At 50.7% G+C, this 17,541-nt stretch overlaps 7 protein-coding genes across 7 annotated transcripts; 3 read left to right on the plus strand and 4 right to left on the minus strand.

Moving 5' to 3' along the window:
* Positions 1-3,863: 3,863 nt before the first annotated feature.
* Positions 3,864-5,222, plus strand: PtrM4_041370 (uncharacterized protein; the record flags this gene model as incomplete). Its single annotated transcript, XM_001937543.1, has 2 exons — positions 3,864-4,035; positions 4,084-5,222. 2 exons carry the CDS (start codon positions 3,864-3,866, stop codon positions 5,220-5,222), a joined length of 1,311 nt encoding a protein of 436 aa, XP_001937578.1.
* Positions 5,223-6,027: 805 nt separating this feature from the next.
* Positions 6,028-6,788, plus strand: PtrM4_041380 (uncharacterized protein; the record flags this gene model as incomplete). The annotated part of the gene is made up of 2 exons (XM_001937542.1): positions 6,028-6,196; positions 6,361-6,788. 2 exons carry the CDS (start codon positions 6,028-6,030, stop codon positions 6,786-6,788), a joined length of 597 nt encoding a protein of 198 aa, XP_001937577.1.
* A 663-nt stretch (positions 6,789-7,451) lies between these two features.
* On the plus strand, positions 7,452-9,047 carry PtrM4_041390 (uncharacterized protein; the record flags this gene model as incomplete). Its single annotated transcript, XM_001937541.2, has 2 exons — positions 7,452-7,764; positions 7,825-9,047. 2 exons carry the CDS (start codon positions 7,452-7,454, stop codon positions 9,045-9,047), a joined length of 1,536 nt encoding a protein of 511 aa, XP_001937576.2.
* Positions 9,048-9,328: 281 nt separating this feature from the next.
* Positions 9,329-11,054, minus strand: PtrM4_041400 (PnbA, Carboxylesterase type B; the record flags this gene model as incomplete). The annotated part of the gene is made up of 2 exons (XM_066104417.1): positions 9,329-9,583; positions 9,693-11,054. 2 exons carry the CDS (start codon positions 11,052-11,054, stop codon positions 9,329-9,331), a joined length of 1,617 nt encoding a protein of 538 aa, XP_065958981.1.
* Positions 11,055-11,107: 53 nt separating this feature from the next.
* Positions 11,108-11,311, minus strand: PtrM4_041410 (uncharacterized protein; the record flags this gene model as incomplete). The annotated part of the gene is made up of 2 exons (XM_066104418.1): positions 11,108-11,114; positions 11,158-11,311. Coding segments are annotated over 2 exons (161 nt in total), but the record flags the coding sequence as incomplete, so codon positions are not given.
* Positions 11,312-11,554: 243 nt separating this feature from the next.
* Positions 11,555-15,396, minus strand: PtrM4_041420 (Spc7 multi-domain protein; the record flags this gene model as incomplete). Its single annotated transcript, XM_001937539.1, has 4 exons — positions 11,555-12,228; positions 12,277-15,003; positions 15,056-15,143; positions 15,193-15,396. 4 exons carry the CDS (start codon positions 15,394-15,396, stop codon positions 11,555-11,557), a joined length of 3,693 nt encoding a protein of 1,230 aa, XP_001937574.1.
* Positions 15,397-15,935: 539 nt separating this feature from the next.
* PtrM4_041430 (Herpes-BLLF1 domain containing protein) lies at positions 15,936-16,616 on the minus strand (the record flags this gene model as incomplete). The annotated part of the gene is made up of 1 exon (XM_001937538.2): positions 15,936-16,616. One exon carries the CDS (start codon positions 16,614-16,616, stop codon positions 15,936-15,938), a length of 681 nt encoding a protein of 226 aa, XP_001937573.1.
* Between the last annotated feature and the right edge of the window lie 925 nt (positions 16,617-17,541).

Here is a 17,541-nt window from a genome sequence, read left to right on the forward strand (position 1 = left end):
CTATAATGCTAATCAACAGGATAACGCCGATCGACGCCAGGATAGGACTCAAAAGCCTTGCCGATAGTGAGCATAACGCTGCTCGACAGCAGGCCCATCGCGATGGCCACAGCAAGACATTCTCGCGGCGCACCTGCCCAGGAATCACAGCCATTGACAGGAATGCGAAGACATTGCGCTCGTCATGCGACATGTATGCGCTTCTGGCAATATCGTCCTCGAGGCAGACGTGCACTCATATTATTCACCGTCAACAGCAGCTAGCCTGAGGTCCATTTGGGCTTCTCGATGTCCAGCTTCAACGACTCCTTAGCGTCTTTCGCGGGGATACTACGCCACCTTCGACCTCGAGCGACGACGATCGATACAGGAATGCGCCAAATCCGAATCCGCAGAAGAAGGCCAAGAGCAGGCAACAAATCTTGTGCAAGCCCAACCCAAGGGAACCCCTACAGCTTGCTCTCTCGAAGAGTCTACAAGGACCTGGCTTCAGACTTGCACATTGGTAGCCGAAAGTATCTACCCATCGGAAGACGGGTAGGCAGCCTATGCCACAGCACCCTCCGAACCAAGGAGGACACAAGATACCTGTCAAATAGGAGGACCATAAACGATACGGGTTGTATGGCCTTTGCCATGATCTGAATGGCAAAAGCTGTCGAAGGCATCTGCTTAGATGATATAATGCCACCATCCGAAGTCGACAACTTAAGAGCGAGAAGATGGCAATGAGTGATAGGCTTCTTTGTTCGGGTGGTCCAGACCAGATATATCCTAGATGGTAACGATGCACAGCCGAATGCAACCTTGATCGGCACTGCTGCGTAACAACACAGGCTTGTAGAAGATGTAAGACCGGACATGTATGAGTGGCCGCGAGATGATGCATCATTTTGTAAGAAAAAGTGTTGCAAACATCGCCAGAGTTTGTCGATATAGTTCGGATTGCTTTGATTCATTGTCTTTTGAGTCTTTGTGGGCTTGAGTACAATCAGTCTCGACGCTGAGTGCTGAGCTCCATGGACAAGAAGGGGCCTGGGTGGGTAGGCCGGTCCTGGCTCGTACATATGATTCCATCGCAAGCTGACCTAAGGTATGTAACCCCTAGGGGAAAGGATGTAGTCACATAACGTTGGAGTCTGAGCTGCAGCTAATTATTTGGGTAGTTCACAGTTCCTCCTTAGGTCGACCAAACCATGGACACGAAGCCCATGAAAAACAATCTTCATCTCAACCACTTCCTGGTTGTTATCTTCCGACATCACTCTGTGTAGGGGGAGAAGATACCTAACCTTGAAGTAGGTGAGATGAAGTTTGAGCGTCGTGCCTTGGGTATCTCGTACACGTTGAGATTGAGGTGCCGACTGGGATCGCTTGGTGATTGCGAGAACCGTAAGTCTATGATTCAAAGGCCATATATGCTCAAAGCTTATGGATAAGCACCACTAGGCGTGGTTGTTGAGCATAGGTGGCAGATGTATACAATTATTATTGCAGAGACGATGCTGTTGCAACATTGGTCAACTGCTCGAAGATTTTCAAGACGTCCAGCTGTGGGTTGCCAGCTCAAGCCAAGACACACACCCAAGGCCAAGAACCTTTGTACGGTATATGTTGATGGTCTGCCAGACTTGAAGGCATTGTCGCGGAGGATATGGCCAGAAACGACGCCTGTCTCTTGAACCCAAGCCTTGTCTTGACAAGCTCAAAAGCCACGGTGGTATTCCGGTCTCTTTGTTGTACTGGGGTAGGCCCTTCCTGTACTGCAGCCAGGTGGGTGCAGCGCAGGAGGGGTACCTGTACTTTTACTTGAGTTGTCTGCATAGGTGCGGCCCCGGAGTCGGATACCGATAAAACTCTGGCGCTTCGGATAGCCATGTCTGCATCTTGCTGCAGTAAATGCAAGGCGAACTTGCTTGTGCGGTGTCTATGAGGAATCCGATCTTGTCACCACCGTCGTGATTCTTCGAATCGAAGGCTGCACTTCGTTCGCCGTGACCGCCCTTGCTTTTCAGGCTCAGTCTACCGATGTGTATCGTGCTGTGCGTATGATATACGGCCGTCTTCGTTGTCATCGCGGGTGAGGTAAAGGAAGGCGCGGGTGCCACAGCTATTCGCTCTCGATGCACAAGAGATTTCTCGTAGCCGATGAGAGAGCCTGCTATCGGTTATGTATGACAAGACTCAGCTGCCTTAGCTGCTGTCGCTCTACTGGTGGTCATGGTCGCGGCTTGGTCCCAGAAGTCTCTTTGACCCCCCCGCCCCCGCCTCCATCGCGATAAACTTCGACCTTGCAGATGCCAGGAAATGTACGACATCTTCCTACGTGTCTCTCGAATCTCAGAAGAGCTGTCATCTACCAAAGTGCAGCCGCTGTCGGTGGTGACATCTGCTGGAGCATCTGCAGGAGGATGGGAGACGGGGAATCTCCTGAGCTTGGCGGACCACCGAGCAAAGCTGCCGTGACCCCAAAGAGAAGCCAGGAAAAGCTACGACAAGAGTCAACGCTCTACAGTCTCATCAAGACATCCAAGCTGAGTCTGCTGTGTCCGCAGATGCTGTGATAATCGTGAAAGTAGTGTCGGTCTGCTTGGCTGAGTAGGAAGGCGCGGCCGATGACGGAAACCACAACCCTACTGTTAGCGGCATCGCAGCATCGATGGAAGGCAGCATGATGAGGCCACGAAACACATCGGCTGCACGAATAGCAGATTGAAACCCCCCCCCCTCTGGAAACTACGGCGAGTATAAATGTGACGTGGCGAGGACAGCCGGAGCAAATTTGCCTCCATCTGTTAAGGAGAAGGCCGCCATGGGATAGAGAGGAACAAGGAACTCAAACAGACGAACATTGATGCTGCAACAATGAAAGACGTCTTTCAGACATGCGACAACGTTGACGAGAGCACCGACATTCGGTTTGCTCTTCCTGTTGAGGCATGGCGTCCGATTGCATGTGTGGGCGTCTTCCAACTTCATCCCTTGTTTCCAAAGGTTCCTCCTACATCTCAAAGGGGCGGCTTCATCGCCAAAAGCACGAGGGCACACTTCATTCACATATTTCATTGTCCCTGTTCTGTTCCTCTGCTCGGCTTGGTCTTGTTGATGGGGATGGGGATGGGGATGGGGTTAGGGTCGTGCAAGACCTGCACACACGGCTTTTCGATTAGAACAATCATCTCTTCATTCATATTCTGGGATATAAACTCTACAATTCTTCAAAATTTCGCCTTCGGGCAATTGGTCAATTGAAACGATACAGAGAAGATTAGCGGCACGCCCGGGCACAAGGACGCTGTGACATCTTGTCTATGAGATTTATACCATTTTTTTGGTGGTTTCAGTCGCTCGTTCGACTCTGATATCCTCCTTTTCCTGTTATCTGAGGTTTCAACTCATCTTTTTTTCCTAACTTCTCTGCCATGTTTGACGAGGGCTACTAGAGGCCGTACCCGTCACACAAAGCTTTTCGGCAATCTAGACTACTCTGACTAAACGCAACGCGATTCTGTTACGCAATGATCGGGGTCGTTCTTGAAGCTATGCCATGAATAGAATGCTCTTTATCAGATACTGGTGCCTATAGCCGAAACCTGTAGAAGAAACTGAGTTTATCGCCGCCTTGTATCAGGCCCGCAATCGAGGTGTTGCACTAATGATCGCCGGAGCAAGTGGGCAACATTGCTTTCACACCCAAAACGACAAGTCAGAGATAACGGCGAGCTCTCATTCGTCCATGACGGCACTCGTGCCCAGCCACTTCAACTGTTGCTCGACCACTTCCCCTCTTAGATATCCTAGGTACGCACAACTGCGAACTGCCGATTCCAACGATCAACCGGAGACGAGCTATGCAACTCAAGATGGATGAGCGACGGAAGGAGGCTGTGCCACTCGCAATGGCCGGGGAATACCAGTCCGAGCAGTTCGAGCCCGTCACGCAGACCTTGAAGGATGTGCATCAAGACAAGCTACCCGGCGACTTACACAAAGTCGACAAGACTTCGCGTATCATGTTCGACCACTTCAGGGGCAGTTAGTTTCCGATAGTGTTGCTGTTACGAGAAACTAACCATTTGAAAGATGAGCCCAACCGCGAGTACAAACCGAGTATGTCGAAACCAGTCAACCACAGTGACATGAGCAACAAGGACACCAAGAAGCATGCGGATATCCATATGTCCAAACCTACTGGTGTTGCTAATCAAAGGCCTTTGAGCAACCTACCGCCTGAGCTGCGACGCAGGATCTTCCAGCATCTGTTGGTGTTTAACGAACCCATACGAGTGATCTGCAAGTCGAAAGATCCCATGAAATTTGCCGGGTTCACTCGCGTACCCGCTGATCGGCACGGCAAGGTCCTTGTATCCTTTCATAATTACCTGCATACTTCAGGCTTGGAGGTGTTTACATTCGATAGTCTCCTTGCCATCGCAGCGACGAACCGAGAAAACTGCGAGTTGGCTCGTGAAGTTTACTATAAAGACAACAGATTCGTCATGCCCCGAGATAATTTTGAACCTCCTGGATTCCTTGCCAAAGAATGGCTAACAGCTATTGGTCCACGAGCTCGCTGGTATCTTGCAGACGTGACATTCGAGGTGGTCAAGATGGGAAAGCTACCGTACACGACGGCTGATCCCGATGATACGCACGAGATGCTTACACGCCTCGGTGAGAGCGCCTCTCTTCACTCCCTGGTCATTCAACGACTCGAGGCCTATCGCCTATCGCCAACTTGTGACATGGAGAAGGCACTCAACGCGCTATTTGACTACCGTGGTCTCAAGATCTTCATCATCGGCAACATGCCTGAGCTGGAAGCCTCCTCCGCTCGCTCCGTCACCCAGCCAAAAGACTTCATGCCCCTTAAGGAGCTACAGGCGTATATTATTGGAAACAGAGAACACCGCATCCTCGAGCCCTTGCAGGATCGTACACTCAGGAACTACAATATGAACGTCTTGCAGTATCTGTATGTACACACTCGCTCAACTGCCAACGTTCGTGACCACGTATCTTGCAAGGCCATGGAGAAGGAGTTCCAGGAGCGTGCGGCAGAAGCAGCAGCCATGTGCAAGAAGACGCTGGTGGACAAACTCATCGAGAGGGACGCGACATGGATGCGAGGTGCACAAGATCCCAAGGACGCTCAGGATACCTGCTCGCGAGAACCAAGGACCCCAAACAACTCGACGACTTTCCAGATCCGATGGTTGTAGACGGCTGATAGGCTACGTTGAGGTGACTTGGTTCGATGGTAGCTGGCTGGGTGGAGACAATAAGTGTCAAACCGTGCGTCTGTCGCTCAGATAACCGCATGGATCCTGCTTACAAGCATGATGTACGGTGCCTCTACACACCAGTATTTGCCTGATAGTCTAAGGGTAATGATACATACCCCTTGAAACTTTAGCATGTCTAATGAGGAATAAGTTGCCGGTTTCGTGCGTTGTAGTCGTGCTGTATATCTAAAAACCCTACAACGCCGACTCAAACACTATAATAGCTGTTTCAGAGTCTCTGGGTGCTGAATAATGATGCATGGAGCGCGAAAACTCCTCTGGGACGTAAGGGGACTTTGAGATTCTAGTCTCTTAGCCGGTACATTTCTATACTTTCATATGCGTATATCATTGTATTGGAGTACTTTGATCAATATTTGAGGATGTCGCAAGACAAGCAAGCAGCTGGGGCTAGCTGAGGGCACCATGCGGGGTTTCACAGCTGTCATCAGGCCGCATCAGCGACTGTTGCCTATCGACAGCATTAGATGCAAGTTTATTTAGAGTGCATACAAAATCCGCAGGTACATCCCCCTCATCTCTTGAGCTGTATCTTAGGTGAACCCCAAGCGCGGGGCTGGGCTTTTTGGAGTTATTGTTGGGCGGCATACTTTGGCTTTTGTTGCTACTTCACTACCTGCTCCCAAATTGGCTCACCGTTTATGATTAACGATCCAAGATCTCCCTCTTTCTTTAATTCAAGAAGCCCCTACTATTACACAGCAATATCGGCATCGCTAGCATGGAGCTGCAGATCCTCGTCCGCATCTTGGGATCCCACAACGATTTTGAGTTATTCAAGTACGCGGAGCAGAGCGTGACGCTGATCCGGAAGGCCCTGCTAGTAGAACAAGACGGGGATTTAATCGAAGGTCAACGCTACATGAGTTTAGAGTTACTACATGCCACCAGTAAGCTATCCCACTGTCCGTCGATCAACATGTCATGAAGTGTCGTCTTTAATGAGAGTTGATGGGCACGATGTAGACATTCGTTTCCAAACTCGCTTCCCCCTTCTGACCTCAGCATAACTCGCTCCGATGAAGATCTTCCATCTGGGCGCACACCCTGGAAGGCAAGAAGAAGGTCAAAGGATGGAGGGCGTTCCACGAGTCAGTCTACACCCACTTCACGGTGCCGCCCCTCCTACGCGCGCTACTCACCCGTGGAACTCGTGCTCACCGCAGATGGTTCGAAAAAAAGAGTAGGCTCCTAAATTTGTATCAAGAACTCTTTCCCACCTACATCCAAAGGGTCGATCAGAAGATAGACACAACGTGGGACCAAGCGGAGCTTATCATGAGAATATACTATGACTGCCATGAAGTTGTTCTCTCAGAGGCAGCGACGTATACCGTTGTCGTAATTATTGCAGTTAGGATGGACAAGGATGGGGAAATGAAGGCTTTGGTAGACGAGATAATAGCTGAGATGGTTGTACAGGGTCGCGATTCTCAGGACCAACAAGACAGTCTCGAATATGACAAGTCCGTCCGGCAATAGACTAAATAGAGGAAAAGGGAGGAATTTAAGGCAATAATTCATTGTGCAAACACCTATTCAATCTTCACATGTGTTTGGCCCTACTTTCTGAGGTGTCATGACGAATACATAGTTTGTTTTGTCTCAATAACAGCGAAATGATGATTCTTTACAAATTTTTGCCTTATCAATCAACTGTGAAACGAAAGATGGTCACCAACGGGTAAAGAATACTTTGGGCTTAAGTAGTGATCGTCTTAAATCCTTCACATAGCCAAAGACATTGAGATAACTAACTAAGAGAGCACACACTACAACTCAAGAACAATTTTCATAACTGGGAATTGTGGTATCGGCCAAGACGTTCTCGTCTGAGTATGGTGCACGTAGTCTGTGAAAGACGGGAACACCTGGGCAGATTACATCACATTGTATGTTCTGGGTAGGTGCGCAGTGCCTGAAGGGGGCAGCGAATAAGCGCGCACTATAACTCTTGTTATTTCATTCCTTGACCCTACGTCATGGTATTTGGCAGCCTGCGCTTAGATGCGGTATCAGCACGTGCGTCCGCATCCGGTAGGCTATATAAACAACCGATCACTCGCTTTTCGCTTCGATCACAACACAACCCCCACCACCTACCTAGGTACCCCCCATATTAACAGGAAAATCTTGGAATCTCTTATGCGCGAGTTACGAGAAGCTATAGAAGAAACCTCCGATAACAAGAAGATGGTTAAGACCTTGGCCGAGGTTATGGGCTTTCACTCAGACGTAGAGCTGGTCCAGTACGTGGAAGACAATGCGGCCACGTTGTACTATGTCAAGGAAAAGCCATGCCCTAACACAAGCCTGGAAGAGGAGAACTCTAACAAGAGCTTGGAAAAGATACAACTTGACAAGATCCTAGACGAGATGCATCTTGACAAAAGCCTAGACAAGGTGCACCCTAACATGAACCTTCCTGGTGTGGCGGAAGCAGTTAAGTACTGGAATAGTAAGTTCAAACATAACAGTGCGATCTTCGCAGTCAACCCCAATACTAACATTAAAAAAGACGTTCATCTGCATCACATCCTCCCTCATCCAACTACAGCGATTGAGAAGTACTCGAGCGGAACGTACTTCTATATCTGGATGTATTCCTCACAAGGCAAGGTCGAGTTAGCCCCTTGGGGTATTTGCTCGGATGATCATGATACACCAGGTCCAACCTTTGTTCGTCAGGCTCTAACATGCGGTACTCCCATGTACACAGAGCTGGTTGTTAATTGTGGACGCAACCTCAACGCCAAGCAGAAGCTTGCTATTTTCGAGATTCGAAACTATCGTCAAGATGGCCTCATTAGCGAGTACAGCTTGCTTCATAGAATCAATTGCACGCTTTCGCATCTCTGTGGTTTACACTATCTCAGACAGCATCTTTCCCCAGAGGACCGTGACGAGATTCCCATGATCCTTGATTCAGCCCACTACAACTACGATGATCCACAGCACTTCAAGCTTTGTGGCTGGGATTCATATTGGGGGTTGTTCATGCGTGGAGTCGACAGCGAGTACATTATCTTCAAGGACCACTTATGGGGTGCCTTGACTCCCTCTCTTGTCGAGTACACTACTCATAAAGCCCAAGACCCATCCAAGAACAACGGCTCTACCAGATTCCAGAACCTGCCGACCGAGCTCCTCATTAAGATCTTCCGATATGTCCTCAAGTTTAACGAGACGTTGACTATCATCTATCACCCTGAAGATCGCTCGTACAATTTTGTCGTCATGTTAGACCCATTGGGTAACGAGTTCTTGATAGATCATCCTCGAAGCCGTCGCCATGAGGTCAGCATATACGAGAACTCCAGGCATGTTCCAGAGTCCCTAGCCAACTTCCTTGCACTCCTTGGAACAACCAAAAATATGCGCACCCACGCCCTAAAGATCTTCTACAAGGAGAACACGTTCATCATGAACGGTGGTGTCGACCTTGATGGCATTGAGCACATGGGTACTCACGTGGAGGACTGGATGATGAGCGTTGGACCTAGTGCATGCGCGCTTCTCCACGGACGTGTCGAGTCTCGTGTCCATAAACAGGCCATTCGTGGTAACTACCCGGCGGCTCTGAGTAGGCTTCGTGGCCTTGGCGTTCATGTCATCGAGGAGGATATTGTAATAAATGCGGGAGATGCTGACGAGGACGATGCTTGGGCAAGCAGTGACGACGACATCTGGGCAGTCACTGATGACGGCACTGAGGAAGACACTGACGACGTCACTGAGTAATCGCGCACGCCGTAGGAGGTCATCATTGTAAAACAGGGTTATTGCGGCAAGTCTGAACGATCTCTCAAGTAGAGTATGATAGTGGTGATTGGAAAGTTCTAGGCCTAGCGATAGGTACTCTGCTACCTCGCCCATGACTGTAATCCAGTACAAAGACAAATCAAACCTCTCATCAAACCAATTTGAAGCAATTGTTTGTGAAAGCAATTAGATTGTATACATGCACTTCCATACCACAATGACATTTACATTCGTCTAATCATAACTCAATAACCTACACCTTAAACAGGCACCCTCCCCGCCACACTCTTCCAATACCCACATCTCTTCTCCAACAGCCCCGTCCCGCCCTGCTTCAACCCGCCTGCCGAAACCAAGAACTGCTTTCCGCTATCTAACCCTGGAACACCAGGTACACTTGCATTGGTAACCTTATGCGCATTCGGATCACCTGTTTGAATGAAACTCGCCTGCGCGCCCGCGTAACCTTGGTAAGTCAGAGGGTCGGATTTTTGGATCGGATTAATAGTGTTCCACTAGTAGCATATAAGTCAGCACATGATATCTGAGAAAATCTACAAGTAGGAGAAGAGGAAAAGATTAGGTAAGAGACAAGGAAGAAAGTGGGGAAAAGAAACAACATACGTATTGCACATCACTAGCATGTTTAGCCGGTGAAATCGTATACTCAACAATCCACCCCTTCTCCGCCTTGCTCGCCATCCAAAACGCCGGACAAGCAAGCACGATATCACGATACAAGAGTCCCGCGCGAATGTACGTGGTATTCCAACTTATCTCCTCCGCTTCGCCTACTGCTGGATACATTTCTTTCACGCTGGCTAGGTCCTTGGCTGTGAGGTCAGGCAGGTAGCCGCGAAGCCAGCTATCAAACGACGTGGCAGATGAGTTGAAGCCATCGGCGCCTGTAGCGGCTTTTGAGAAACCGGGTGGGATGAAATTCTCGCCCTCGTGGAGGTTGTAACTCGTCAGCACTGTGTCCGCATTTAGGTGTCCCTTTGCAATGACCTCGCTCAGAGATTCTGTGAGGAAATTTGTGTCAATTACGGGGCCGTAGGTAAAAGAAGATGTGGTGTATTGTTGGCTTGTACTCTGTTTCAATGCGCTGTCTCTTAGCTTCTGCACATTGACGTCTTTCAAACAGGCGATTTCGTCGGCAGTACCATTGCAGCCTACGTCTTGGAGAGTCTGCTGGTACAAGGCTTCTGCCCAGGGACTGTTGTAGCGGTACGTTTTCGGCCAAAAGGGGCTGCTAGCCATAGCTTTGGTGAAGAGTTTCTTACCGCGGTTTCCCGTGGCGATGGTTTGGGCGACGACGCTGCCGCCGCCGGCGGATTGGCCCCAGATGGTGACTTTGTTCTTGTTGCCGCCAAAGTGGTGGATATGCTTATGAATCCATTGGAGGGCGGCTTTTTGGTCAAGAAGTCCAGGGTTGAGGTCGACGTCTGGGTGTTGTGCTATCTTTGAGCCGGGGAGGAAACCGAAGACGTTGGTACGGTAGTTGGAGTAGACAACTACGTAGTCATTGCTGGAGGAGACGTTTAGGACGGGGAAGCCGGAAGGAGGGATGTCGAAAGTGGCGCCTCCGCGGATGAAGCCGCCGCCGTAGAAGGTCAGTAAGACGGGTCGGAGATGTTGCTTCTTGGTCCATGGTCGGGAGTAGATTCCGAGATATAGACAATCTTCAGAGCCGTTAACCGTCCGCTGGGGACACATGTCGAACGCCTGGTTAGAGTCGTATGTGCCATTTGTAATGGGTAGTGGTGATTGCGGAGCGCGGAAACGGTTCTGGCCTGCTGTTGATGCTGCAAATGGGATCTTGCGGAAATATGTTAAATTGTACTGTGAAGACAACGCGCCGCGAAAGGTACCATAATCGAGCTCGACAGTGGGATTAGATGCAGTCTGCGATGCATGCTTGCTAGGCAATGCAACTGCGAAAGGAACGCTGCATAGCGCAAGGAGCGATACAGCAAGACGTAACATTTTTAGCGACGCGACTACCTAGTTCTATTCCAGGGGCCAAGGCGATATATACACTAAATACTGTTATTAGCCCCCATCTCGTGTCTCCGCAAATCCAGCATACTAGCAGGCACCAGATTGCGGGGATGCGCGCACATCCTGGAGGCGACAATCGACCCCAACAGCAAGGATGTGCGACTCCTGTGATCTCGGTATAATCACTACCGAGACATGAACGGTGATATTGAACCGGAGGCTAGAGATCTTCCGGAAGACGTCTTACATGAGTTCCTCCGGTAACGTCGATTGGGGGTTAGTACGACGCTTGTCAGCACTAGCTTAGCAGCAGCAGCAGATTGTATGGTACAAACACCAACACACAAAGGTAAAAGTGCATGGAGAAATGATAGTTTGTAACAAAATAATCACCCAACACCCCGTGAGGTCCCAGATCTCCAAACGCCGTCGTATCTCATAACGTTAAATCGTGAACATATCATGCGAAGCAAGCAAGAAGCCTGCTACTTTCTCTCACCCTTCCTCCCAGTCTTCTTCAGTCTCGCCCCAAGATCTAGCATGGCGTCTGCCCATACTGACATACGACCCTCTTCCTTCACCTCATTTCCACAAAAGTCCCTCAGGAATGCACCCATCTTCTCCTCGCCATACTTCTCACCGTAGACAACCTCGGCCCTTGTGCTGACATCGGTCTCTATACCTTCCTTGCCTAGAACAACGCCAACCTCAAAGGTGGCCCTGATCTTGGTCTGAAGAGTAGGAAGAAGCATGTTGGTAGAAATTGCCATCCGCTCGTCTGAAAGAATATACTCCTCGGTAATGTAGCTGTGCTCGAGCCATCGAACACCTGCAGCAACTGCGAGAGCAGTAGCCCAGCCATTCTTGACAAGCGACAGAAGTGACGAGATGCGCGTTTGTGATTGAGGGATGCAATGAAGATGTGCGCGGATGAGCTGGAGGAAAAAGCGTTTGCTAGTGGTCAGGGGACGAGGATGGGGTGTTGCCGAGTCCCCAATGTATGCGAGTGATATGGAAGCATTGGGTGTGTCCGAGCCTGTGGCGAAGGCAGAAGGTGCAAAGTACAATTCCAGATCGTTCAGGTGGGTCATTGTAATGCTTGTTGAGGAAGCCGAAGTAATGGACCAGCCGTGGGCTTGCTCGAGAGCAGTGACTTTGGCTATAGTAATGTTAGTGGGATTCATGTTGAGGGATAAACTTGACATACCTTTCAGGTTACTGACTTCGCTTGTAGACCAGCCACGGCAGTTTTCTCGCAAGCGCTCAGCTGCTTTGATTTCTTCAACGCACTCAACTTTTCGGTCTTTGGCTGCCTGGATACGCTGCTCCTTATCGGCGAGCTCTTGCTGGAGCCGAAGTAGCAATTGCTTCTTCTTTTGCAATTCGGCATCGGTAGCGACGAGCTTTTCCCTGGTCTGCTCAAGCTCTTCCCGGTCGCAGCTATTAAGCTCATCATGACGCTGCTGTAGCTGCTTACACTCAACAGACAAGTGCTCCTTCTTCTCAATCAGGGGCGGCAGCACAACATCGAGTAGCTGTTCCTGGTTGACGAGTGTAGACTCATCACGCTTGAAGCCATCCATTGTGTGAAAAAGACCTGCTTTAAGATCATGCAGAAGCGTGCTTCGCCATGTGTACCACTCGCCGCGAGCCTCAAGACGAGCGTTCGTCTTCAGGTTCTTGAATTGGTTGTCCATGACCTTGCGTTGATCCGGGGGAGCAGTGAGGTATTCGCTGAAGAGCAGTGGGTTATCCTCCAGGACATTTGCCTCCATAGTGCGGACGAAGTGGCGGCCGTCGGAGATGTATTTCTTCATCTCATGACACGCATGTTGATAGAGCTCGTACTCTGGCAGAGTGCATGCACCGGCCACAACATAGCGATCCAAAGACTCCTCTTTCTCCTCCACTTCCACGTCGTGGAACGAAGCAGGAGCTGCAGTATGACGTCGCTTGGTCGTACTAAGATCCATGAAGCGAATCTTTGTCATGTCAAGGAAGTCTTGCAATGAGATACGTTCAACTTCCGAACCATCATCTGCAACGCTTTCTTCCACCTCGTTCTCTTCTTCCGGTTGTTCACCAAAGAGTACACGCTTCTTAGGGCTCATACTCTTTCGTGGCGTAGCTTTCTTGGGGGTTGGAGTCTTTTGCTTTGGCGTCTGCTGCTTTTGTGGGGTTTGAGATTTCTTTGGGGTCAGACCCTTTTTCATTGGTGACATCAACGATTGCTTCCGTGGGGTCGAAAGTAGCTTGATACTGTTGCTGAGGATTGCCGTGCTCTTCAGCACGGGTTCCTCGCGTGGGGCGTTGATGGGGCTGAATTGTACCGCAGACAATGAAGAGCGGCGTCGGTTCAAGATTGGCGCTGCGACTGGGTCTTCGGGGATTGCCTGTGGTGTCTTCTGTCGCTGTTCACTGGTTGGGGTCGTAATAGCGTTGTTTTGCTTCAAGGCGCTCAGGGGAGTTCGGCGCACGAACGGGGATGGCTCGATCTCTTCGATGTCCCTTTGCCTCACAATTTCTGGAGTTTCTGGATCAAGGTTCGGGTAGACGACCTCAGCAGAGGTGCTAGGAGTGATGTCCTTCAGCACTTCCGGCTCAGCCTTGACTTCGTTCCTGAGCATGGAAGTCCTTCTATTACCAGGTGATTTCTTGAGTGCCTTCTGAGGCGTTGGTGTCTTGGTGGCGGGGACAGGAGTAATATCAGCAGGTTTCTCTGGTGTTGAGGATGGCTTGTCGGCACGTCTAATGCCAGGACCAACAATCTTTGTGAACTCCATGGAAAGGTCCTCATCCTCGACCTCATTCCCCTCCTCGTGTTCTTGCTGCATAGTCGAATCCCCCTTCTTGATAGAACCAACAGCCAAAGTGAAGTCCATTGTTGCATCTTCGAAAGTGGATTGGACGCTAGCACGCCTCGCAGGCTCAGGCTGCGGTGCCTTCTTAATCGCTCCAATTGCCATTGTAAAGTCCATGGTCGCATCTTCCTGGGCTTGTTCTTCTGACTGTCGACGTTGACGCAAGCTCGTGCGTCGGCTTGCAGTGCGCTTCGCCGGACTTCCTTGCTCAAGTGTCGAAACTCTCCTCTTAAGACTCTTCCTTCGGTTGGCTGGCGCATTCGACGCCATAGCTTGTATGCTTCCGAGCGGCATGGTGAGTTCCATGCTCATGTCCTCCTCCATGTCGGAACTCGGTGCGTCTGACTCTTCTTGCTGTTGTGGTGGAACAATGCGGCCGACCGCACGTGTGATATCCATGCTCATGTCTTCGTCATCCCCAGCTTCTGTTCGTGCTGGTGAGGCGACAGGGCTTTCGTTCTCCTTGTCGTATTCCGTAACGTAGCTCTTTTTTGCCCATGGTTTGAAGGCTGCGGTAACCTCGTCTTGTGCAATGTCCATAGTCATATCACCATCATCGTCAAAGTCCAGGTTTTGTGTGACTGCCAAGTTGGATGCCTCTCGCAGTGCAGCATCTAGTCGGGCGCTGCTTTGGGAAGAATCTTCGTTGTCAGGAGAAGCCCCCAGATTCTCGGTCCCATCACTATCATCAGAGTCGCTACCATTGTCGTTGTCTCCGGGTGATGCGTTATCTCCGCTCAAAGGGCTTGAGGAGTAGACGTCATCTGGGTTGTTGAAGTTCATGGGCGGTATGCCAGAACTTCGGCGGTTCTTCTTTTGATGTGATGCGCGCTGGTTTGCAGGTGACGAGCTGGCCTCTGCTTCAGCCTCTTCTGCTTGTTCTGGTGGGGTCGATGGTGGCTCTGCGGGGTCGGAAGGAGGGGCAGGCGATGCCGGGGTAGACGCTTGAGAGACGGTTGAGGCTCTTCGAGTGACCTCGGACGAGGCAGAGGAACTGGTTGCATCGCGCATGTATTCGACTACATCCCAAGTGTGTAGAGTCGCCTCTGGCGCGAAAGATACGCGTCGCCTTGCTAGAGAGGCGTCAGTTTTGACTCAGGGGTCTTTATATCGTGCAAACCTTACCCAGCGACTTGCGACGGGCTTCGCGTCTCTTCTTCTCGTCTTCATCGTTTGAGGCTAGAATTGACTTGACCGCAGGAATAAAAGCAGACTATTTGGTTAGAGGCATGCACTCCAACTTTCGCATACATTGCGCATACCTTTCTGCGGTTTCCAAACGCTTCCTTCAGCGGTGGTGCTTCCAACTCTCCCAGACCTCCTGGACCAATACTCTTACTGCGCGTCTTGCGCGATGACTTCTTTGGTGACAATGCCGCTTTCTTAGGGGATTGTGAGGGGGCCTTGGAGGCAATACCCGCGATCAAGCCATCGGCGATGTTCTCTTTGGCGTTGGTTTGCGCCATGGTGAACTCGTGGAATTGGTTAGCGATGGTGTTGTTCCGACAAGACCACTGATGTAAACACGAAAGGCGCCAATCCAAACAATGGGCCATGAGTCCGTGCACACACCCCGGTAGATCGCCTGGTCAAGTGATCTGCACCCTCCCTCTGCACATCATGCCCCTCTCCTACACATGCATCTCAATTGTGTTCTGACTCGGCTGTAAGAATCAGCAAGTTTTGCAAGGAGGTTTTCGAAAGTTTGGACAGGGTCTCAGCGACGCCCAGTCGAGCCACACCTTGATCGCAACAGCATAAAATGAGAAGTATGTTATTGCAAGCTACCTAGTACAGTCTATCATAGATCCACCTGACATTCTGGGTATAAAAAAACGAGTGATGGAGGCAAAATCACAAAATACAAACAGGGCAACAAAAGCACCAAGAATCCAAAACACAACACGAACTATACCTAGACCAAACGGAAGAAGCGGCGCGTGGAATCAAGTCCAACACTTGGTATCAAGCCTTCCCACACCATCGCCCTTAGCTCCACCCAACCTCAAATGTCCCTGATGATTCTCCTACGTCGCAGCGGCTTGTACTCCTCCGTCTTCAACACGGTCGTCTTGCGGTACCTGCTCCACTTCTCATCTTCGAAGTCCTTCGCCTTCTCCTCATACTCTCCCCAGCTATCCCTCCCGGTCAAGCTTCGCTCCCTAGATGTAGAGCGCTCACTGGATTCCCATGCCTCGTCGACCAACCTGTCCTTGCGACGGAAAACATCGCTGGGCCAGAGGTGAGTATCGAAGTCGCGAGTGAGGGAGCGGTGGTGGTGATGATGGGATGGACGTGATCGCTCGATGGTAGCCTTGAGGCTGAGACGGACTCCGTGGTCGTCCACATCGTCCTCGAAGCGGTCAGGTGAGTTTCTGTATGTGTGGCGGGTCTCGTGGCTGCGGCGCCTGTCATCATCGTTGTCGTTGCGTCTGTTGTCGGGCCAGACGTTGTAGCGTTCCAGTTGGGAGGGCTCATCGCGGACCGTCAGAGCACGGGACAGCTTAGCGGCTTTGTGCTTGGTAGAGTAGGGGTAGTCATCGTGGCCATCGTCATCGATGTCGGATAGTGTGATATCACGACGGCGTTCGTTGGACTCGCGAGGCATCTGAGCACGAGAGCAGGAAGGCTCGTAGTCAGGAGTGCGCTCTCGGAAGCGAGTGTGGTTGAAATGGAAATAAGACATCTTTGGTACCCGATGGGGTGTCTGGGTGAGGTGTTGGAGCGATATAGTAATGCAGAAAGCAAGGTAGAAGTTGGTATTGAGAAGGAAGCTGCTGTGTCTGTGATGTGGGACGATTGGAGGTACTTATACTTGGGCTGTGGAGGACAAGGCAAAAAATACCACAGTCATTTTCACCTTCTTTATACCATCGGACCATATGTCTCAACTGCCTACAGGAAGCCAACGACATTATACTCGGCCCAAGCACCGCCTCGATTCTGTGGCTCAAATCGTGGCTGAGGCACAACTTGCCGTGCTGTGATTGGCTGCGCCGTGTTGTCGGCGCGCTCCGCGTGAACGTCGTTCACCGGTTAGGTCTGGATCGCCAAACCATGGAGGCTGAACGATTACCAGTTTGCTTCATCGGATAGTCGCAGTAGCCGCCGTTGTTCATTCCTAAAGGTTCACGCAGGCTGAAGCTGTTGGTTGCCACTGTGAGGCTGTGACTATGTGGAGGTGTGGGGGCCTGAACGTGATGGTTAAGGTGGGCTGGTGTAATCCAAGTACGAGAATGCAACGGGTACCTGCCGATGTTGAGATGGCTGCCTATGAGGATGCGCCCTATTGTTTCAAATCTGTTCCCGGTTTCCCAGTTCATGGTGCACCTAGGTACTTTGCCAGTCGAAGCTGACGAATGCGGCGTGGTCGCATGGTCATGTGGTCTTGCTAGCTAGGTCGTGAATTGGGGGCCCCTTCGGCAAGTTGGGCATTTGCAGAGGTCATTCGGAGACGGTGACTGGTGTTGTAGCTACGCCGCAATCTTGGGGTTACATTACGAAGCATGGCTAGAGTGAGTCGTATACATTTGAACAGCATTAGCGACAGGACCCTCAATACTTACAAGGCTGCCTCCCAGTTCGCGTACAGTAGGATATACACCCGCGTG

The sequence above is a fragment of the Pyrenophora tritici-repentis genome, chromosome 10, assembly GCF_003171515.1.
Source record: "Pyrenophora tritici-repentis strain M4 chromosome 10, whole genome shotgun sequence".
In the NCBI taxonomy this organism is placed as follows: Eukaryota; Fungi; Ascomycota; class Dothideomycetes; order Pleosporales; family Pleosporaceae; genus Pyrenophora; species Pyrenophora tritici-repentis.